The 24,240-nt window shown below is 41.3% G+C and overlaps 2 protein-coding genes across 2 annotated transcripts; both read left to right on the top strand.

Moving 5' to 3' along the window:
• Positions 1-5,655: 5,655 nt before the first annotated feature.
• Positions 5,656-17,436, top strand: lgi1b (leucine-rich, glioma inactivated 1b). The gene is made up of 8 exons (XM_046356710.1): positions 5,656-6,046; positions 6,276-6,347; positions 6,994-7,065; positions 7,160-7,231; positions 11,554-11,625; positions 11,779-11,948; positions 15,672-15,836; positions 16,013-17,436. Exons 1-8 carry the CDS (start codon positions 5,856-5,858, stop codon positions 16,831-16,833), a joined length of 1,635 nt encoding a protein of 544 aa, XP_046212666.1. The 5' UTR covers positions 5,656-5,855; the 3' UTR covers positions 16,834-17,436.
• A 670-nt stretch (positions 17,437-18,106) lies between these two features.
• On the top strand, positions 18,107-23,596 carry slc35g1 (solute carrier family 35 member G1). The gene is made up of 3 exons (XM_046355189.1): positions 18,107-18,470; positions 22,513-22,684; positions 22,789-23,596. The coding sequence occupies exons 1-3, from the start codon at positions 18,176-18,178 to the stop codon at positions 23,579-23,581; spliced, it is 1,260 nt and encodes a 419-aa protein (XP_046211145.1). The 5' UTR covers positions 18,107-18,175; the 3' UTR covers positions 23,582-23,596.
• The last annotated feature ends 644 nt before the right edge of the window (positions 23,597-24,240 follow it).

Raw genomic sequence — 24,240 nt, forward strand, 5'->3', positions numbered from 1 at the left:
ATAGCATATGTGTAATGGACACTGTCCAATCGCGCGTGGGTGTTCATTTAAGCCTGTCCATTTGGTGATCGTAAATCCCTCATTAAATACATTTGCAATGTACACTGTCCATTTGCAATGTATTACAATGGGCATTTACCAACATGGATTGGATAGGCTCTAATATACTGCAGAAATGCCCAATTGACTGGTTTGTTGAACTCGGGATGGCCGAGCAGTGATAGTGGTTCCTCTCCACAGCTCGTTGGGGTTGATTTCAGCCTGTCCATTTGGTGATGGTAAATCTCTCATTAAATACATTGGAAATGTACACTTACACTTGTCCATTTGCAATGTAAAATGTACAATGCCAGTATATTATACTGTCTTCAAGTCAGCCATCAGTCAATAAGATATCATACTGACACCAAACTTATACATACTGACACCAAACTCACTTTGTCCAACTTTTTTAGAAGCCAACTATAACATATTTCAGATCCGGCCCACAATTCACAGCGCCTTCTGTTAAAGCCATAAAAAAACCTTCCAAAACATAGTTACATTCGACCTGCGGGTCCAGTTCTGACATTTTGTGTAGGCATAGCTGAGGCGACCCCGAATCCTGAGTTTCGGGTCGATAGGTCATTCAGAGCCCGAGCAGGGACCTTAATTAATGGCCAGTAATGTCTAGGGTCAGTCTCTATGGGTCAAGGCAGTTTCAATGCACTTAGTCTTGTGATTCTGGGACTTTTCTAAACATCATAATTTTTGCGATGTTAAAGATGAATTGAGTACATTGCAAATGAACGAGGCTGTTTCTCGGCTTGAGAACCTTCTTAGGCCACATAACTCACTGTGCACTACCAACTTAAGCTCTAGAACAGGTTTATAACGCTTCAGAGCTCTAGGTCTGACAGTTCTTTGATGGTTCGGACATCGGTATCTATTTCAGGCTCTGTGTGTGTGTTTTTTCTTGGACATCTGATTGGAGAACTGACTGATTTATAGTTAATGAGGGCTGCCTAATCACACATTTTGGAAATGTGTGACCTTTTTAACCCTTCGAAACATCCCTTATCTCCCATTTAAGGCACTTCATGATGTCACAGAAAGCTGAAAGTAAACACATATCCTCATTGGGGCAGGTTTTTACATAATCCTGAGTTTAAAGTGTGACTGATTTACAGTGGGTTGAATGCAGTGTTTTTCACTAACTGTAGGTTGTGAAATAAAAACCACTTGTAGGGTCAATTAAACCACTTTCGGTTGCCCCAGGAAGCTTAAAATCAACATAGGTAATCCTCATAGTGGCCTGATGGAATGTCATTGAAGTCAGTTTGATATGGCAATCATAACCCACATAGGCATCAGGTTGAAGTTAGGGGAGCAGGCAATATATTCTGTTAGAAGAAAGTACCATGTTTTCACTGTTAAGGGTGAATTCCACATGGTAGAGATCGGGAGGACCTTAGAAAGGTTCCTGTTGTTGAATTGTGCCTCTAGCCTTAACGGTTCTACCACTGTCATCCAAAAGCACCTCAAATGTAGGTCAGGCTTCATTTTGGGCCTTGTTCTATGACCTTTCTAGATGTCAATATATTACCCCAATAACATTAGAGACAGCTGCTATTCACACATGTGGCTCTTTATATGCCCCCCAAACATAATCTGGAAATATATACAATTCAGACTATACATGGATACGGTCAGACTTCATTTTGGGTCTGGTTTTTGCATGGTTGCTGCGGTCAGACTGAGCGAGCTACGGTCAAGTAGGGCATCTTGAATTTGGCATGGCCTAGAGACTAGGTTGATGTAGAGGTACAGGTGACCCTGAACACGTGGCAAAAGGAATTTTGAAAATTGCCTGCACAGAAGCAGAGGTAGAGCATTACCTGTCAACCAGTGTTATACTTAGTGAGAAACTTGGATGTGTCAGACTACATGAACTTGCGTGCGCAGCTAGAATAACTCTGTGGCTTATCCGCCCCAACCTCCCCCTGATGAGCCCATCGAAAACGGAGTGTCTCTGTGTGACCCAGAGGCCGCAGTATGGCTAAAGCATCATTAAATCACTACAAGTCAGGCTTCATTCCGGGCCTACTATTTGCACGGTCGCTGCAGTCAGATCGAGCGAGCTATGGTCAAGTGGGGCATCTCCTTGAATTTGGCATGGCCTAGAGACTAGGTTGATGTAGAGGTACAGGTGACCCTGAACACGTGGCAAAAGGAATTTTGAAAATTGCCTGCACAGAAGCAGAGGTAGAGCATTACCTGTCAACCCATGTTATCCTTAGGGAGAAACTTGGATGTGTCAGACTACATGAACTTGCGTGCGCAGCTAGAATAACTCTGTGGCTTATCCGCCCCAACCTCCCCCTGATGAGCCCATCGAAAACGGAGTGTCTCTGTGTGACCCAGAGGCCGCAGTATGGCTAAAGCATCATTCAATCACTACAAGTCAGGCTTCATTCCGGGCCTACTATTTGCACGGTCGCTGCAGTCAGACCGAGCGAGCTATGGTCAAGTGGGGCATCTCTTTGAACTCAGTACGGCCTAAAGACTAGGTTGATGCTATTTTTTTCCCTTCCTGTGATGATTTAAGCCTGCACATTCTGGGATTTCAGCCTTATTTGACAGTGAAGTTCATACTTCCCCTTTAGGATATGAAGGACCATTCAATCTATTCATGTTGATATCTGTAGAGGTACAGGTGACCCTGAACAGGTGGCAAAATGAATTTTGAAAATTGCCTGCACAGAAGCAGAGTTGGAGCTTAACCTGTAAACCAACGTTATCCTTAGGGAGAAACTCAGATGTGTCTGACTACATGTACATGTAGGCTTCATAAACTATGGTCAAGTGGGGCATCTCCTTGAACAAGGCACGGAATGGAGACTACGGTGATACCATTTGCCGACACTTTCAGTGTTGATTTCAGCATGTTCAGTTGGTGTCGGTTCATCACTGTTTAAACTTATTGGAAATTAACAATAAGTCAGCCATCAAGCCAGCCATCCATCAGTCAATAAGATATCATACTGACACCAAACTGATACATACTGACACCAATGTGTGTGTGTGTGTGTGTGTGTGTGTGTGTGTGTGTGTGTGTGTGTGTGTGTGTGTGTGTGTGTGTGTGTGTGTGTGTGTGTGTGTGTGTGTGTGTGTGTGTGTGTGTGTGTGTGTGTGTGTGTGTGTGTGTGTGTGTGTGTGTGTACAAAAAAAATCACAGAAATCACATAGAGCTCTGAAACCCGCCTCAACTGGATCTATAACTTAACGATTTCTCGTAAAGTATGATCGTTAAATATCTGATTCTATTTTTCCTTACACCATAGGTTTATGTACTATGATGTGAAGCGGTCAAATTAGCGCTGTATTAACGTTGATTTTTTTTTAAAAATTACCTTTAATCCCACAAAATGTGCATTAACTCAAAGAGCATTGTGGCCTTGATGCCATCTTGTTTCTGGGCTAAAAGTACATTTGGCCACCCCTGTGCTCACCGAGTTTCGTCTTCGAAGTCTGTTCCGTTTCCGAGAAACGGCCATGTCCATTTGGTGATGTCCATTTGCCATATACAGCCAGTCATCATCTGGTGGAATTTTCAGGAACAGCAGGAAAAAGTTGTTAAAAAAAATATATAGCGGAAATGATGTGTCCTGGAAACTTTATTTGATGACTTCCCGGAAGACCAGGCCCTGGGGGACGGTAATAACACCCGAGGATTTCTAGTAAGGGACCATCCATTTGCCATATGGAGATCCTCATCAACCATAAGGGAAATGACACAAGTGTCCCTTATGTAGGGTATGGATGTCCCAAGGATGGTTAGGGTAAGGATAGGGGCTAAAGTTAGTGTTTACGTTAGGGATGTCCCACTGGCTGTTTCCACAGATCCTCCTAATGAATAGGAGCCGTTCCGTATGAAACATTCATGGATTTTGTGCGAGCATTAATAATAGCCTGCGTCCCGGTTGTGACTGGAAGGAGTACAGCTACGACTGGAAGTGTCTTTTCGTAGCTGGTTAGGAGAGTATTTTAGCTAACCCTTTACCTAACCTTAACCTAATTATCCTATCCTGCTACATTCATTTTCCTAACCTGCTATGGTAACTGGGAACTCTCAGAAATACGAAGTCTAATCATGATGTCAGTGATCTTCGAGTCGGAATGTCGTAGAACTAGAAAGAGGCCAGAGTTCCCGAGTTGGAATTCCAAGTTGGATGACTGTTCAAATCTATTTTTCCCAGTCAGAGCTTGTTTTTCCCCAAGTTCCCAGTTGTTTTGAACGCAGACAAACCCATAAAACCTACCATTCATTTTTCCCATAGAGTTTTTTAGAAACACTTCAAATGTGTGTAACGTGTAGGCTTACCCTGGAGTGACATTTTGATAACCGTGTAAATCTCTCTAGGACAAGGTGACTTATCAATATATTTGCCTGTATTTACCCCCCCAAAAATGCTAATTAGCTGCTAATGTGGCTTTCATAAAGAATTACAAATGCCACGATGATCTGGTGAAGACTGAATCGAGGCAAAGGTAAGAATCTCTGTATTAATGATATAATGTTAGCTAAATGTAGTAATGAATAATTGGCTACATATCTTTAAATGGACTGAACTGTGAAGTGTCTTGTGCAGGTTTTAAATTGACAATACCTGCTAGCAAAGGTGTCAGCTAGAGATGACGTGCAGTAGCTTGCAGGGATTTGTAGTCTTGTGTGAAGTCTACTTCGATGCTAATTAGCATTTTCAAATCTGAGTGTATATAGAGCCAATTATTTTGATAAGTCACATTGTCAGAGAAATGTACATGAAAACGTTATGCCAGGGTTAGCCTATACGAAACACAGCCCTTGTTTTAAGTGTTTCTAAAGTCCCCTATGGAAAACAAATGAATGGTGGAAAAACAATTGGAACCATTTTCCTGATCGACAGCTACGTTTTATGGGTACTAGGACACCTCCACTGTGGGGCTCCATACCACCTAGTCATAAAATAAGCGCAGCTCTCTGAGCTCTCTCTCCAGGGACTGAGGCTTTCATCGTTTCTGTCACGTTCTGACCTTTATTTCCTGTGTTTTGTATTTAGTTAGTATGGTCAGGGCGTGAGTTGGGTGGGCAGTCTATGTTTGTTTTTCTATGATTTGGGTATTTCTATGTTTCGGCCTAGTATGGTTCTCAATTAGAGGCAGGTGTCATTTGTTGTCTCTGATTGAGAATCATACTTAGGTAGCCTGGGTTTCACTGTGTGTTTGTGGGTGATTGTTCCTGTCTCTGTGATTGCACCAAATAGGACTGTTTTGAGTTTCACATTTCTTGTTTTTTTGTAGTCAGTTGTTCATGTGTGCCATAACGTATTAAAAAGAACCATGGACACTTACCACGCCACATATTGGTCCTCTGATCCATTTCGTCTCTCCTCTTCGGAAGAAGAGGAGGAAATTCATTACAGTTTCTTATATATATGCACAAGCCAAATAGATGCTCAGTCAGACCTTCATAATAAAACACAGAGCCAACCTAGTTACAAAAATATACAATATCAAATTGCGTAGCCTACATTGTGTACATTTTCACTTTTGGAATGACAACGTATTTTGGAGGATTTTAATCCGTCCAAGGATCGGTGACGTTTGCCGTATTTTCCCTGTCCTGCATTTACATACTGCGCCTTGCAGAACGAATCTTTTGGATGAGTGCCTGCCTGGTCATTGAGATACAAGCTGCATGCATCACTGCATAACGCGAAGCAAATACAGACATTCAAGATTTGACATTGAAACATTTTAAGTTTGGATATTTAATTGAGGTTCATGTTCAGAAATCTTCGACGGACTGGTTGTCACCAGAGAGCACCAAAAGGATGGGATATGGAAACAAAACCCTGAAAGAATGCACGGTCTTGCTTTGCGTCGCCACCATCCTGCTTTTAGCGGAAAGCAGAAGAGTGAAGCAACCTAGATGCCCCGCATCTTGTACGTGCTCCAAAGATAATGCCATGTGTGAAAATATAAGATCGGTCCCTCACAGCTTTCCACCTGATGTCCTTTCCTTGTAAGTGCTTGGAATTAAATATAGTAAATTATTCAAATAATAATATTGGCAATGGCATTATGATGGGGATTTCGTATGATCTCTCTTTGTCGAGTATTAGGAACATGTTGAATGGAATAAATAACACCGCAAACCAAGCAGCTAATTTAAATCATGTACGGCTACAATCAAATTAAATGGTTGATATATTATCAATAACGTGAATATTTTCTACCATGTTTCTATTCAGATCTTTTCTCAAATCAGGATTCACCCAAATCACTGGAGGAAGCTTCTTACACTCTCCAGCGCTACATCTTCTGTGAGTTTTGACGTTACTAAACGATGTTTTATAATATACGTTAACATGATGGTCCATGTGCATTAACAAAGCACAGTTCTGCTTCCTCAGAGGAAAAGCAGGATTATGTAATAACACCCTACATGAACTCAGTGGGGCGTAGGGTATTGGCTGTTTAGCTGAAATAAAAACTGCCCAATGAAATGAAACCAAAAACTTTTCTCGGGAATACTGTTACTCCACTGCAGTAAATCGATTGTCTGAGGACCCACCCATATCTCACCATGATAGGCTACAGTGTGAAAACATTTCAGGAAAACATGCATTTGTGGCATGGTGGTTTCCCTCATGCCTAATGATGCAAAATGAGTCAAGAGTTTGTGGGCAATATGAATAATACTGAATAGGCTATGTTATGACAAGTTATGTTGGGACCACATATGTTATTGTTATAGGCTTGTGAAACAGAGTTGTTTTGGAAACGCAGAGTAAGAAAACATTACAAGTGTGAACAGAAGGAAAATGAAAATGAAATTGAAGTGGTTCACATTTTTTTAGCAGTGGGTTGCTTGGAAACTCAACCACAATTTGAAATATTTATATTCAAGTGTGAGTAAAAGCAAAAAATGTTATATAAATGTTGGAATGTAAACTATTTTCTTAACAGCCTATTCACTGCCAACACATTTGACTCAATTGATGAGGATGCATTCCTAGGTCTACCGCATCTGGAGTACCTGTGAGTTGTACTCTCTCTATTGGATACGATCCTCAAATGCATCATATGATGATTAAATCTCAAAATATGTTATTAAATGTTAACTCATTCACAGGTTTATCGAAAACAACAAAATTGCAACAATATCACAATATGCATTCCGGGGCCTAAAAGCAGTTATACACCTGTAAGTATAAGAATGTCCTTTTTTACTTGATTTACAATCCGAAATCATGGAAAATGTGTTAGAACAATGGACTTGTGTCATTTGCATATTGTGTTAACCATACTTGAACATTTTTCGAGTCACAAGCTAGTCTCAATGTCTGAGTCTCAAGTAGAACGAGTCGAGTCTCGAGTCAAGTCCAAGACGTGCATTCTTAGTCACACGTTTTTTATTAAGTCAAGTCTCAAATCAAGATTAAAAAAAATATCTATACATGCAATGACTTGTTCAAATACAAATATTTGTCAATTGAGGCTACCAGACAGCTCTTTTCATTATTTTGTCAGCAACACATTTTGATGATATAATAATTCATTTTAACAACAAATTCCAAATGCAAGCTTCAAAAGTAAATTATGCATTTCAAGCTATATTGACTTACCAAAAGATCCGTAGGCCTATGCTAGTAATTGTTGCTTGATGCCACATTGCGGGTGAGTTTGCAAAGTAAACAGTTAGCTTAATATTTTTGATCACCGAACCATTTTGGAGCTGCATATGACAATCCAACGCACCCGATCCTATAGTTTACAGCAAATCATGCGTTCTCAAACTTTTTGACCCGCAAGCTTTGAAACACTCATTTTTCGAGGTTGCGGATCAACGAGTTTGTGAACCTATGAACGAGCGAACATATTGCTGATTTGCGTCAAATTGTAGGGAGAGGATTTCCATACATGCAGTTCCAAAATTTGTTTGGTGATCACGTTCAAGCACGCGCACGCACACAGGTCGAACAAGCGCGCACAATCGCTGCGCGAATGTTGTATGTCGTTACCCTCAGTCTGTTTTATCAGGATTTGTAAGATACTGATAGAAACGAAAACAGACCGAGACCCAGTCTACCAAAATCAAATGTTTATTCACTGGAACGTTCTGAATCAAGAATACAAATCAATTCATTTTATACTGACTTCTCATGCCCACACATACACACAAACATAAGCATACACATGTTCTGCTACGCACACACTGTCTGTCTCACTTCCCAGCCCACAGATATAGTGACTTTGTCCTTGAGACGTACTCCCAGTTCTCTCCCAAATCTCTAGTCAGGTCGGCACCAAGCTCAAGACAGTCTGTGTTTGAAATACCATAAAGACATATTGTTTTGACCTAATTCTGACTATGACTACACATTTATTGATTATGATTTCATACATTATAATCAATTCCATACAATTATATGTTTCAGGGCGGAATATTCTAATCATTCAATTAACAGACAATTCTCACCTATCACCTATGCAGTGGAGGTTGAGGATCAGTTGGAAGGCATGGTCTGTCTGTCGCCTTTTTCTTCCTTATAAATATTGTGATTTATTTAATATGTTACATCTTCATCCTATAAGTATTGAAGGAAGTCCTAGGTTAGTTATCTTTAGACATATAACCAGGAGCCACCACTGAGGTATATAATTCACCCAACCAAGGCCTATCATCTGAAATATGAAAATTAACAATTAAATCACCAGGTAGCCTATTGTTCTGGCAAAGATCCGTTGCAGATTGCTAAACTGTATTTTATATGGATAATATGAACACAGGCTACTCAGTTTTTTGACAAACAAAACCAGAGAAAATGAAACAAGCGCTTTATGGTCACTAATCGGGTAATGTGCCTTTGCTCGCCAATGCTGATGTCTGGTCATTGGTCAAACGTCTCTGGCTGCATGGAGAGTAAGTGTCCCACAAAATGAATGACAAAACATTACACAACCTGGCCAGATCATTTCAAGTCATCAGTCTCGAGGCAAAGTTGAGTTCCACGTCTTGAGTTTCCAAATCCAGGCTCAAGTCATCAAATTTGTGACTTGCGTCAAAGTCATGTGACTCTAGTCCGCACCTCTGTTGCTTTTCCCATGGTGCATAGCATTATCAAAACCATTGTTCACTGAGGCCTCCCCTAGGTACATTCAAATATTAAGCAACTGTACGTGTTGTATGATTGTGAAAACTGCATATGATGCAAATCCTATTTCAGTGATGTTAAGCAAGGTTAGCCTCCCTCACTTCTGCCATATCAAGTTGCCAAAGGACACTGTGGTGGGTCTATGTAAACTTGGTGACCTCATTGACTGGGAATACTTCCAGTTTTCACAACAGAATATTTGCTAATAGGGGAGACCGGGGATGGTTGTAACACTTTATTATATATACAAACTGCAAATGCATGGTGTTGTCTTAAATACAAGGAGTGAAGTGTTACAATCTACCCCATGATCTGGGTTAGTTGTAAAAGTGCTTGGGGTGAATTGTAACAGATTGAAAAAGTTCATAAATCATGACATGCAACTAATTGTTGAATGCCTTCATTGAGACCATGAGAGCAACATTGCCATGTTTAACATTTTGTTTGGCAGAAATAATAATACATATAAAAATGTTAATTTTTAAAAACTTTTTAACTAGGCATGTTATTTAACCCTCAACTAAATGGTCTTTCTCAACCAGACAACAACTAGGCTAAACTAAACACCTGAACATTTCTGGTGTGTGTGTGATTGTATGTTGAGCATTTAATCAGTCACAGTTGCGACAGTGGTACAGGCTTGGTGTCTCCATAATTTGCATTCCTAGCACTGCAACCAGACCTCCTCGGACTTGAAATTGTTAAAGTGCTCCAGGCACTCCATGCAGACGTTTTCCTCGATGAAGGAATCTGAATCTTCTGGTTCAATCTGCTTTATTTTTTTAAAAAATAATTCTGAAGCAGGACAGTTTTTGTTGTTGTTTGGTGTGGTTTGTTTTGGCTTGCTTCTTTCAATTTGTTTTTCTTTTAGGAAGAGCAACATTTGTTTTGGGTTGAAATCAGAAGAGTAATCAGGCGTTTCCACCTGGCCTAGAGAGTTGGCCTGGAAGGCAGTTGGAAAGGTGGCCTGGAAGGCAGGTGGAGAGGTGGCCTGGAAGGCAGCTGGAAAGATGGCCTATAAGGCAGCTGGATAGGTGGCCTGGAAGGCAGCTGGAGAGGTGGCCTGGAAGGCAGCTGGAGAGGTGGCCTGGAAGGCAGCTGGAGAGGTGGCCTGGGAGGCAGCTGGAGAGGTGGCCTGGAAGGCAGCTGGAGAGGTGTCCTGGGAGGCAGCTGGAGAGGTGGCATGGATAGCAGTGGGCACAGAGGGCATAAATCAGCTGCCTTCAAGAGATACTCTTGACAACTTCTGCTCCTGCTCGTCAACGAAGACCCTGTTTCCACTACGGTAGCCTACAAGCTCTCTCGACCCCTTCTCCAGTGGTTTCTTTCTCTCTTTGCAGAATCTGCAGAATCTGCACAGCATCACATGACATATGCCATACAACTTTGCAACTGATCTGATTGATTCCCCCTGCTCTGTTACATCATTTTACGTTCTTTTCAAAGTGTGGAGACGTACTTCCCTGTCTGTCTTTCTTTTCCATGATCTAGGCATGCTGAAAGTAAAAGAAAACATGTACCAAAAACATCCAGTTTTAGTCGGGGTTAATTGTAACATGTTACAACTAACCCTGACCCTAGCCATTAGCTAGCTTCCATTTTAGCTAAATGTTAAAACTTTACCATTGCTAACTTGCATCAAATATCTCTACATAGACTGGTTATAAACCTGATATAAGTTCGGTGAAGGAAGCTACACTTTTATACAATCACAAAAACACATTCAGTCAAAATAATGACTTTCTTACCTCAAAATCACCAATTTGTAAGTCGTTCTGGATAAGAGCGTCTGCTAAATGACTTAAATGTAAATGTAAAATCAGATTTCTGTCAATAGAATTTGCAGAGTTTATCACAGTGACTTGCTTTTTTCACATAAGGATTCAGGACTAAACTGAGCATGTGCACAGTGAATCATATGATTCTACCTCACCCCTGATTGGAGGAATTGCAAGTGTTACAACTGTCCTGTGTCACCACCATCCCGTTTCCCCTACACTCCTTTGTATAGAAAAAAAAGACAAACATGAGTGGACATATACGTTTGCTGAATCTTTATTCTAAGAATGTATCGCCTTTCACTATTTTCAGTAGATTGTCTGAGTGTACTGTGTACTCTTGACAATCGAATTATAACCAGTAACAATATGTCCTGGGGTGCAAAACAAAACATGATATCTGCTCTGTGACCTCTCCTCCTTACTCATTCTGGACCGAAGTGACAGTCAGGGCCCACCCAGTGACAGGGGGAAACATAATGCTGAGTTCCAAGAACAACTCTTTTTGGAAGTCAGAGACAATGTATTGTGTTGATTCAGGACATACTGTATTTTGTGGTCTAAAACACAATGTTTTCCTTTTTTTTAATCAGGAGCCTGGCCTATAATAACCTGGGTACATTACCCAAAGATGTTTTCAAGGGCATGGATGCTTTGGTGAAAGTGTGAGTATTTTTTATTTTCTTCACATAACCAGCCGCTTAATCTGCAACATCGCCATCTAAAGTGCACTTATGTAAAACAAAAAAAAGTGTTTTATTTTCATTCAAAATATTCAGGTTTTGATTTATGCATACTGTGTTAACCTGTTTTACCAGGGATCTGAAAGGGAACAACCTGGAATGTGACTGCAAACTAAAGTGGCTGGTGGAGTGGATGCGCACCACCAATGCGATGGTTGATCAGATCCTCTGCAGTGGGCCCACGCTTTTTCAAGGGAAACTGATCAATGACCTTGTGCCCGGGTCTTTTGACTGCATGACTGCAGGTGATTGGTGCAATTATTTAAAATAAAATAAAATGTTATTTGTCACATGCGCCGAATACAACAGTGAAATGCTTACATACAAGCCCTTAATCAACAATGCAGTTAAGAAAAATACATGTTATTAAGGAAAAAATAGATGAGTAAAAAATAAGAAATAAAAGTAACAAATAATTAAAGAGCAGCAGGAAAATAACAATTGCGAGGCGATATACAGGGGGTACCGGTACAGAGTCAATGTGCTCGGGCACAGGTTAGTCGAGGTAATTAAGGTAATATGTACATGTAGGAAGAGTTAAAGTGACTATGCATTGCACACCTTGCAATGTTAATCTCCTTAACCACTGCTGCTTCATGCTATTCAGCAGTGGCCATTACACAATAGACTCAAAGACTGTAAATTAATTACAAGTCAGAATAAAGTTAAAATGATAACACTAATACTGTAAATGCAGACCCTCCTACCTCTCGAGAGTGTTGATGTAGATATTCCATCTCAGGCCTACTACAACAACAAGCTGGCACTTAACGAACTGTACGAGGCTGCTTTTCTTGTTGCCAGTAATTTTATTTCCGTGTCACTAAGACACTTGATTCCCAACTTCTATGAACACGTCTCCTTCGCCACTAAGGGCGTTAAAGTCCTAGACCACTGTTACTCAACCCACATGCAAGCATACAAGGCCCACCATGATCCCCCCCCTTAGGCAAATCAGATCATGACTCATGCTTCCTGTTTACAAACAGAAGCCCAAACAGGAAGTACCCGTGACGCGTTCCGTGGACATTTATTCACAATGACGGTAAATAAATGATACCCAAAGCGGAAGCTATACTGCAGGACTGCTTTCCTAGCTCTGACTGGAATATGTTCTTGGACTGCACCGATAGCATCAACGAGCTGGCAACCACAGTCACCGGCTTCATCAGGAAATGCATTGCAGACGCTTTCCCCACAGTGAAGGTTTGCTGCTTCCCCAATCCGCTACAACCTCCGCAAAGCCATCAAACAGACAAAAGGACAATATGGGAATCCTATTACACCGGCTCTGACACTCGACGTATGTGGCAGGGGCTACAGTCCATTTCGGATTACAAAGGAAGGCCTAGCCGTGATCTGCCCAACGATGCCTCTCTACCAGACGAACTCAATGCATTTTATGCACGCTTCGATAAAAACAACACCAAGCTGTGCAAGAGGGCCCCCGCCATTTCATTGGACTGGGTGATCTCGCTCTGAGGCCGACGTGAGTAAAGCTTTTAATCTGTTCAATACTCGCAAGGCCACGGGGCAAGACGGTTCTCATAACGTCTGGCATCTTCACAGTCATTTTCAACCTCTCCTGGTCCCAGTCTGTAATCCCCCCGTCTCAAGCTGACCACCATCATTCCTGTTCCCAAGAACTCAAAAGGCTACCTGTCACAATGACTATGGCCCTGTAGCACTCACATCTGTAATCATAAAATGCTTTGAAAGGCTGGTCATGGCACACATCAACTCCATCATCCCAGACACCTTAGTCCAGGTGTCTCCAAAAGGTAGATCGCAAGCTACCAGTGGCTCGTAGCCCACCTACAGTGCATTCGTAATGTATTCAGACCGCTTGACTTTTTCCAAATTTTGTTACGTTTCAGCCTTATTCAAAAAATTATTAAATTATTTATGTTTATCTTCAATCTACACAAAAACAGGTTTTTCTACATTTTTGCATTATTTACTAAAAATAAAAAACAGAAATACATTATTTACATAAGTATTCAGACCCTTTGCTATGAGACTCAAAATTGTGCATCCCGTTTCCATTGATCATCCTTGTGATGCTTCTACAACTTGATAGAGGAATCCATCTGTCGTAAATTAAATTGATTTGATATGATTTGGAAAGGCACACACATGTTTATATAAGGTCCAACAGTTGACAGTGGATGTCAGAGCAAAAACCAAGTCCACAGGTTGAAGGAATTGTCCGTAGAGCTCCGAGACAGGATTGTGTCGAGGCACAGATCTGGTGAAGGGTACCAAAAAATGTCAGCAGCATTGAAGGTCCACAAGAACACAGTGGCCTCCATGATTCTCAAATGGAAGAATTTTAGAACCACTAATACTCTTCCTAGAGCTGGCCGCCCTTGCCAAACTGAGCAATAGGGGGAGAAGGGCCTTGGTCAGAGAGGTCACCAAGAACCCGTTGGTCACTCTGACAGTGGTCCAGAATTCCTCTGTAGATATGGGAGAACCTTCCAGAAAGACAAACATCTCTGCAGCACTCCACCAATCAGGCCTTTATGATAGAGCGGCCAGACGGAAGCCACTCCTCAGTTAAAGGTACATGACAGCCCACCTGGAGTTTGCCAAAAGGCACCTAAAGGACTCTCAGACCATGAGAAACTCTGGTCTGATGAAACCAAGATGGAACTATTTGACCTGAATGCCAAGCTTCACGTCTGGAGGAAACCTTGCACCGTTCCTACGGTGAAGCATGGCGGTGGCAGCATCATGCTTTGGGGATGTTTTTCAGTGGCAGGGACTTGGAGACAAGTCAGGATCGAGGAAAAGATGAACGAAGCAAAGTACAGAGAGATCCTTGATCAAAACCTGCTCCAGAGCGCTCAGGACCTCAGACTGGGGAGAAGGTTCACCTTCCAAAAGGACAACGACCAGCCAAGACAACACAGCAGTGGCTTCAGGACTAGTCTCTGAATGTTCTTGAGTGGTCAAACATCGATCGAACATATCTGGAGAGACCTGAAAATAGCTGTGCAGCGACGCTCCCCATCTAACCTGACAGAGCTTGAGAGGATCTGCAGAGAAGAATGGGAGAAACTCCCAAAATACAGGTGTGCCAAGCTTGTAGTGTCATACCCAAGAAGACTTGAGGCTGTAAACGCTGCCAAAACATGAAAAAAAATATTGTGTATTTATTCCTCGTGTTATTATTTATTATTATTATTTTATTTCTCTCTGCATTGTTGGGAAGGGCTCGTAAGTAAGCATTTCACTGTTAGTTTATGAAGCATGTGACAAATTCGATTTTATGCTTAGTCTATTACAGTGAAAACAAACTTAAAGATACCAAAAACGTTTTAGTCCAATCAACGTTGCTAAATAACATGTGGCAGTCCATGGTATTGATTTCTGCTTGTGTGTGTGTGCACCGTGCGAGCAAGAAGAAAAAACATGTTGACTCACCCTACTTGTACATTAGATGAATGTCCAGGGCTGACTCTAGCCTTTTGGGTACCCTAAACTAGAGTTGGTTGCCCCCCCCCCCCCCCCCCCCCCCCCAGAGTGATTTCCTTCCTCTCTGGCAACGGAGTTAGGAAGGACTCCTGTATCTTTGTTGTTACTGGGTGTACTGATACACCATCCAAAGTGTAATTAAGAACTTCACCATGCTCAAAGGGGTATTCCATTTTTCTTCCACTTTGACATTAGAGTATTTTGAGTGGACAAGAAAATTACAATTTAATCCATTTTAGTCTCACTTTGTAACACAAACAAATGTGGAGTCAGGGGGGTGTGAACACTTTCTGAAGGCACTGTATTTGCATTCTTGTGTTCAACTTACATCACACTTCTTGTTTTTCTATTCCATTTTCTATGATCTACATTATTATTGCTTCATTTTTGGGAAATAGCTCTCAAGTAAGAATTTCACTGTACTGTCTTACACCGGTTTTGCACTTGGCGAATAAACATTGAAACATTACATCTGTTTTGTATTGCAGAGTTTGCCTCTTATCAGCCACTGATGTTTGAGTCCATTTCAGTGGAGTCCTTTACCTTTGGTATGGATACGTTTGTTGTGTTTGCTCAGCCCTTTACTGGAACGTGCAGCTTCCTGGAATGGGATCACGTTGAAACTGTTTTCAGAGCCTATGACAGCATTCAAAGTGAGCAATGTTTATTTTATATCACGAGATGTCGAAATGATATGCCATGAATACAGTGTCGTACTATATCTTGTGCATCCTAAAATGTATAGTGTATATGTATTTAGTGTTTCTCGCAAATGTTGACTTCATGTTCCTATGTTCTAATACTTTGTTTTTTGGTCCTTGTTTTACAGGTACATCCACTGTGGTATGCAAACCCATGGTGATTGATAATCAGCTGTTCATCTTCGTAGCCCAGCTCTTTGGTGGCTCTCACATTTACAAGCGGGACATTTCAGCCAACAAATTCATCAAAATCCAGGATATTGACATCCTAAAAATCAGGAAACCTAATGACATTGAGACTTTCCTCATAGACGGTGAGTCCTTCTTCGTGATCGCCGACAGCTCCAAGGCCGGTTCTACCACAGTGTACAAGTGGAACGGCTATGGGTTCTACTCTCATCAGTCCCTCCATCTCTGGTACCGTGACACAGACGTGGAGTACCTGGAGATCTCTGGAAAGCCCCATCTGATCCTAGCCAGCAGTTCCCAGAGGCCTGTCATCTACCAGTGGAGCAAGAGTCTGAAGCAGTTCGACAGGCGCACTGATATCCCCGAAATGGAGGACGTGTATGCGGTCAAGCACTTCAAGGTGAAGAGTGATCTTTTCATCTGCCTGACGCGTTTTATTGGGGACTCCAAGGTGATGAGGTGGGACGGTGCCATGTTCAAAGAGGTACAGACAATGCCTTCGCGGGGCTCCATGGTCTTCCAGCCAGTCTCCATCGGCAACTGGCAGTACGCCATCCTCGGCAGCGACTACTCCCTGACGCAGGTCTATCAGTGGGATTTGAAGAGGGGTGAATTTGTTCACTTCCAGGACCTGAACATCCAGGCACCAAGGGCATTCTCTGTGGTGTCCATTGACAACAGAGAGTTTCTGCTGGCCTCCAGCTTTAGAGGGAAAACTCAGATATACGAGCACATAATGATTGACCTGAGTAATAATTAATGAAAACAATTAAGGAGTGTGTAGTTGATAAATGCAGTATCACTGAACACTGGAGGGGATGACTATACTGTAGGGCTATATGCATGATATAGTCCACTAATAAGAATTCCTGATGAATGCCTTGCTAGAAACATCTACTGTATCCCTTTCTTTCACAGCACTCTCCTCTTTTCTTCCTCGTAGACAAAGCAATTATTGACTGACTGCAACTAAGCCCCACACTACGACAATAGCTGTGCTTTAGGTAAAGAAAATAACGAGAATACATTCAAATGTAACTCAAATGTTAAATTGAACATTTAATTGATGAACAATTTGCCAAATAAAATGTTTACGTTTTTATAATGAGCCAATTAATTTATACGATACCGCATTTTGTATGTAGAGGGGACCACTCCAATCATGTTATATCTTTCATATGGAGCCTGTTTTAGATTTTGAAATGACATTTTGAATTTAACCTAATGTAGGCCAAGATATATAACTGCAATACTACAAAAAACATGTGTATTCTAATCTGTAGTAAAAGTGTCTTTTGTTTTTAATTTAGCTGTATTTTATGTATAGTAGGCTAGTAATAAACACATTTCATAAAACCATAAATGCGTTATCTTCATGTCCTTGTTTAATAAAACACCACAATTGCATTAGCCTACACTAGTGGCGGCTGGTGGGAGGAGCTATAGGAGGACGGGCCCATTGTAATGGCTGGAATGGAATAAATGGAACAGTATCAAACGTATGGAAACTGTGTTTGACCCTGTCCCAAAAACTCCTTTCCAACCATTACAATGTGCCCATCCTCCTATAGCTCCTCCCACCAGCCTCCACAGGCCTACACATATTCAAATCTTGATCATTCTATAACAAGAACAGCACTTTAGTTTAGTACCCCAATGATGTCCACTATTCTTTCATATTTTTTGAACAAGGTGTAGGTTGAACCGTTTTTTGAACGAGACCGGTATTTAGGGTAACGTTTTGGTTGGCCAACTGGCTTGCCCCTTACCGGTATGTCATTTGCTTGAGCGCGGCTAGGGATCCATCTTTTGACAAATTAACGTCAAAAGTTTTTTTTTGTGTGTGTGCATTTTAACTACCCCTAACTCTTTTCCTACCCCAAAACGAATTTTCCTAACCTGCCACCAAAAGATCCTTTCTAGCCATGACCCCGGAGAGCTGCCCGCTGGAGCTGTCCCCCGTGGTTAAAGTAACTATTGCATGCTACTACAGTGGCCACTAAGGTTACATATTAAACCGGTCTGACAACTCACTCACCCTCAGACATAAAGGGTGTAAAATACATCCAAGAGATGCTCACCTGTTGCAGTTGCATTTTACAATGGGGGATTTGAAGCACAGTAATAGTATAGACGACAGAGTTCTATCGGCCGTTCCCCTTAGACAGGGGGACATTAAAGTTGTATTTCACAAAGTTGGCGATGACGACGACGATGAACACACTACTGAGAGGATTAATTTACAAAATAACAGTCATGATGAGCGGGGTAATGAAGAGGCAAGGACTAGAACAGTGGAAAGCAGTGCGAAGCAAAGAGTGTGTCCTCCCTTGTGTTGTAGAATTGGCGGCGGCGGAGATCCCATCTCAACGGACCCAGGAGACACAGTTGTCAAAGGTAGTTTTCAAGCTAAAACTAGAGATCATTTATATAATTTAGCTAGCTATCTTTAGAGGTCTACCAACGTAACCACTTGAACACACTTGTTTGCGGTTTATTAACACAGTCCATTTTATGACTGGATCTGCTTCCATCTAGGTAAAGTTGTATGACCTTTTGAGGTAGATGGGAATGAGAAATTATAACCAGCGGAGTAGCCAATGACGACCTCCGTAGCAGCACGTTATGTAACGGACCTAATCGTGGTTCTCTAATTACTATACTGGTAATAAACATTGCCTCACGAACTATTTCAGATTAAACTAGCTAATAGCCTACATTGCATCATTGTGGCCGCTTCACCCCCACTTTAATCTGTTTGATTATGAATTTTTGAATAGTAATCCGTTTAAACATTTCCCACCAGGATTATTTATATGATGTAGCTCAAACCTCTAGGATGGTGGGCATTTATTTAAAAACATGTAACATGAGTTTCTCCCTTATAATTTAATAGGCAGGGAGGGGTCTCCAACCTTGTCTATCATTTTTTATAACCTTTCCTACTTATAAAATGTGTAGTAGCTACTTATTTATATTTTTATATATAGCTTTCAAATAGGAACATTCTTGTCTTCTTCTCTACCCTGCAACTCTTCCCCTCTTCCCTGGTAACAAGAGGTTGCTCTGTTATACCTGGTAAGATACACTAAGTGTACAAAACATTAAGAACAACTGCTTTTTCCATGACAGACAGACCAGGTCAATCCAGGTGTAAGCTATGATCCCTTATTAATGTCACTTGTTAAATCCACTTCAAGCTGTGTAGATGAAGGGGAGGAGACAGGTTAAAGCAGCATTTTTAAGCCTTGAGAGAATGGAGAATGTGTGCCTTTCAGAGGGCGAATACCATTCACTGAAATCAAATCAAATCAAATCAAATTTTATTTGTCACATACACATGGTTAGCAGATGTTAATGCGAGTGTAGCGAAATGCTTGTGCTTCTAGTTCTGACAATGCAGTAATAACCAACAAGTAATCTAACTAACAATTCCAAAACTACTGTCTTATACACAGTGTAAGGGGATAAAGAATATGTACATAATGGGAATGGGAAAGACAAAAGATTGAAGTGCCTTTGAACGGGGTATGATAAGTAGGTGCCAGGCACACGGTTTGAGTGTATCAAGAACTGTAATGCTGCTGGGTTTTTCACGCTCAACAGTTACCCGTGTGTATCAAGGATGGTCCACTACCCAATGGACATCCAGCCAAGTTGACAACTGTGGGAAGATGGGCCAGCATTCCTGTGGAACGCTTTCGACACCTTGAAGAGTCCATTCCCCAGCGAATTTAAGCTGTTCTGAGGGCAATGTTTTGTACACTCAGTGTAATGGCTAATAAACGGCATTTGGAATGACAGGCCCCATAAAATAATCTTCTGTGTTTTCCCAAATTCTGTTTTCAGTAAAAAAATCCTGGTATGGGACTTTTCTGTTTTTTACTCTCATATTACACTTATTCATAGAGAAACTACAAAAATTGATGTGCGTTAGAGACCTCTCTAACACCCAGGAAGCTCTCCCATTCACCAGCTCTGCAAGTGTTATAATATCAAAATACATTCTGTACTCAACAAATATGTTTCACTGATCAACTATCTTCCTTTACTCCCGTTACGGCCAGTACAGTGCCTTCAGAAAGTATTCATACCCCTTGACTTATGACATTTTTTGTTGTGTTACAAAATGTTCTCACCCATCTATACACAATACCCCATAATGACTAAATGAAAACATGTTTTTAGACATTTTTGCAAAATGTATTGAAAATGAAATACAGTCTCATTCACAAGTATTCACACCCCTGAATCAATACTTTGTAGAATCAAAACTGAAACTCGTATACCCCGGAACATTCACTGTCTTCTTGTGTTTTAGGTTATTGTCCTGCTGAAAGGTGAATTCATCTCCCAGTGTCTGGTGGAAAGCAGAAAACCAGGTTTTCCTCTAGGATTTTGCCTGTGCTTAGTTCCATTACATTTATTTTCTATCCTGAAAAACTCTGCACTCCTTAACAATTACAAGCATACCCATAACATGATGCAGCCACCACTATGCTTGTAAATATGGAGGTTGGTACTCAGTAATGTGTTTGTTGGATTTGCTCCAAACATAATACTTTGTATTCAGGTCAAAAAGTGAATAACTTGCCACATTTTTTGCAATATTACTTTAGAGCCTTGTTTCAGTCAGGGTGCATGTTTTGGAATATTTGTATTCTGTACAAACTTCCTTCTTTTCACTCTGTCAATTAAGTTAGAATTGTGGAGTAACTACAATGTTGTTGATTAATCCTCCATGTTTCCTATCAGAGCCATTCAACTCTGTAACTGTTTAAAGTCACAATTGGCATCATGGTGAAATCCCTGAGAGGATTCCTTAACTGAGTTAAGAAGGATGCCTGTATCTTTGTCGTGTATTGATACACCATCCAAAGTGTAATGAATAACTTCACCATGCTCAAAGGGGTATTCACTGTCTGCTTTTTTATTTTTAGCCATCTACCAATAGGTGCCTTTCTTTGCAAGGCATTGGAAATCCTCCGTGTTAGGCCAATGCTAGGCCTATTGTATTGGACTCCCAATCACGGACAGTTTTGATACAGCCTAGATTCAAACCCTGAGATGCCTTAGTCACTAGTGCGCGATGGCACAAGAACATCCCGGCCAAACCCTCCCCTAACCCGGACGACGCTGGGCCAATTGTGCACCGCTACTCGAACCAGGATCTCTAGTGGCACAACTAGCACTGCGATGCAGTGCCTTAGACCACTGCACCACTTAGTAGGCCTCAAAACATCTTAATTTAATACATGTTAAATGCAGGCTGGAACAAAACAAAATGTGGAAAAAGTCAAGGGGTGTGAATCATTTCTGAAGGCACTGTATGTATGTACTTCCAAAAAAGGTCTAAATAGAAATGTACAAGTAACCGAGAAAAAAAAATGCAAATGTAATTCACATATTTCTGCCACACACACGTCGGAGGTCTACAACAGCTCAATACAATGGTGGTGCCGAAGAGGCATTTTTTCTGTTGTTTATAACGCTTGCAGAGCTGGTGAATGGGAGTTTGAATCTGAGCTTCCTGGGCGTTAGAGAGGTCTCTCAGACAGAGATACTGGGGCAACTGACCTGGTTACATACAAATAGCCAGCTATACAGCCTAGCTAGACGTGCACACCAAACAGACAGAGGAAATATTGCTGGAAATTAATTGGCAGACTGTGTTACGTTTGACTTTTTAAGACCAAAGTGCCTAACCAGGGATATTGTCAATGTGACTTTGATTGGATAGAAGCCGGGAGCTTTATGTTTATGACAGATGGAACACATGAAAAAAATGAATGTACTTTCAGAATAGATTGGCCGAGCTATTGATACAGTAGGTGCGCTGCGAGCTACTGGTAGCTTGCAATCTACCTGTTGGAGACCCCTGATTTAAGGTATGATTACAAAATGGGAAAGAATGAGCACCTACAGTGCCCACAGGGTGTTAATCAAACTCACAAGGAAGTCTAACAATGGTGTTGTCTGTTCTCAGATGAGTAATGCTCTTCTGCATCCTTCCACACTGTTTTCCATATATCTAGTCAGTACAGGCTAAAATGGCCCCTTCTTATACTTCCTGTTCAATTTGAGTCTCCCTCCATTTAGGGGACATTGGTTCATTGCCCTCTTTCTATGTTGACAATAAACATGGGTAATCAGTAGGTACAGTGTGTGACAGGCCAACTCCCAGGTAGATAGATATATCTAATAATATTCAACACCTAAAATCACTGTGCAGCTTTCAATTTGTCAAGAAGCTGCCAGTAACTAAGCTTAGGCAGGGATTCTTTTCAACAAAGTGGCATTTGATATCACATTTGAGTACTGTACCTCTTCCCCATCTCAGACAAACAACCATTAAATTACTTCCCTCTTAGTAGGTTAATGTTCAGTTCCATTCAAGCTATTTTAACCAGTTCATGTGTCCTTCTCCCTCTGTCCTCAGAGAATAAACATTGTCCAGGACTGGGCCTGTTTTATGGCCTGCTGGCAACAGTATTCTTCTCCATTATAGTTCTTCTGGTGAAGACAATAGATGGAGTCCATGCTGTAGAAATCAGTGCCATTCGCTGCTTCTTTCAGATGCTGTTTGTGATGCCTATGCTTATCTATTACAAGTAAGTTATTACATAACTGTATTTATACTATATTGGACCACTTGACCCCTTGAACCTTGATAATCCCATACAAATATTTAACCTATCAATTTTCTGTTTTTCAGGACTGGCTTCCTTGGACCAAGAGACAAGTGGATCTATTTGGTGATGAGAGGGTTCTTGGGTTCCAACGCCATGATCCTATTGTTCTATGCAGTTCAGCAGATGCCCCTGGCTGATGCAACAGTCATCATGTTCAGCAACCCAGTGTTCACCGCCTTGTTAGCCTGGATCTTCCTCAAAGAGAAATGCACAATTTGGGACTGTGTCTTCACTGTGTTCACACTGGCTGGTGTCATAATGATAGCCAGGCCTCCCTTCATATTTGGTGCTCGTAGAGAGGGAATAGAGGGAGACTACACCAATCATCTCAAGGGGACTATTGCAGCCTTCGGTGGAGCGTTAGGAGCAGCCTGCACTTTAGTTATACTCAGGAAAATGGGCAAAAGTGTCCACTACTATCTGTCTGTGTGGTACTATGCGGTCATTGGTTTCATTGAGTGTGTCATCACTTTGTTTATACTTGGTGAATGGACCATTCCATTCTGTGGGAGAGACAGGTGGATCCTTATGCTGATAGCAATCCTGGGTATTGCTGGCCAAACGTTCCTCACCAAAGCACTTCAGATTGAGAAGGCCGGCCCTGTGGCCTTGATGAGGACCGTTGACGTGGTCCTGGCCTTTATTTTCCAGTTCTTTTTTTTCAACCGTAAGCCCACCATGTGGAGTCTCGGTGGGGCATGTTGTGTGGTCGTCAGTACCTGTGGTGTGGCTCTAAGGAAGTGGTACAGCAACACACACCCAAGAAAGAACCGTGAACCACGCATCAGACAAATATTTGATTCCAGGAATAAATGAAAGGTTATCAATTAATATGATGTTAATGTTCAGCAGGCAAGAGTGTTATGTAAACCAAAGAAGCAATATTACATGCAAATGTTACTGTGAGGTTTTGAGCACAAAACTGGAAATGTTTTAGTATTTACATCAACACACTTAGAAAAGAGGGTTCTTTGGTAAGGGTGATGGTTCTATGTGGAACCATAAGGACTCAAAATAACCATTTGAGCTCTTCAATGGTTCTTTGCCGTTCAGAAAACGGTGCTTTAATCTTTTAGTGATAATTCAAATGTAGGGGAGGCGGCTCATTCTAATATTTTGGGGCGTGGTTTTCTCACAGCTCTTTTTGTGCAGCCGAGAGTGAGTGTCATTCCAGTTGACATAATCTGTTGTATTGTGTCATTGCATGTTAAATATGACTGGCCAGTAATAGTGTCTTGTGAGAGACTTATGTAAGGCCTCGTGTCAACGGTTGACTAAATCTCAATTATCTCCTCAGGGACCACCCAGCCGGTCCAAAGCTAGCACACCTGATTCAACTTGTAAATTAACACAATATTAACATGTTATTTTAAAGGTAATATAATATGGCTAACCCTCTTTATAGCACCATAAAGGTTTCATTTAGAACCTCATGAACATGGTTCTTTATAGAACCTTCAAAAATGGTTCCACTT

Source organism: Oncorhynchus gorbuscha, linkage group LG07 (genome assembly GCF_021184085.1).
Source record: "Oncorhynchus gorbuscha isolate QuinsamMale2020 ecotype Even-year linkage group LG07, OgorEven_v1.0, whole genome shotgun sequence".
Classification (NCBI taxonomy): Eukaryota; Metazoa; Chordata; class Actinopteri; order Salmoniformes; family Salmonidae; genus Oncorhynchus; species Oncorhynchus gorbuscha.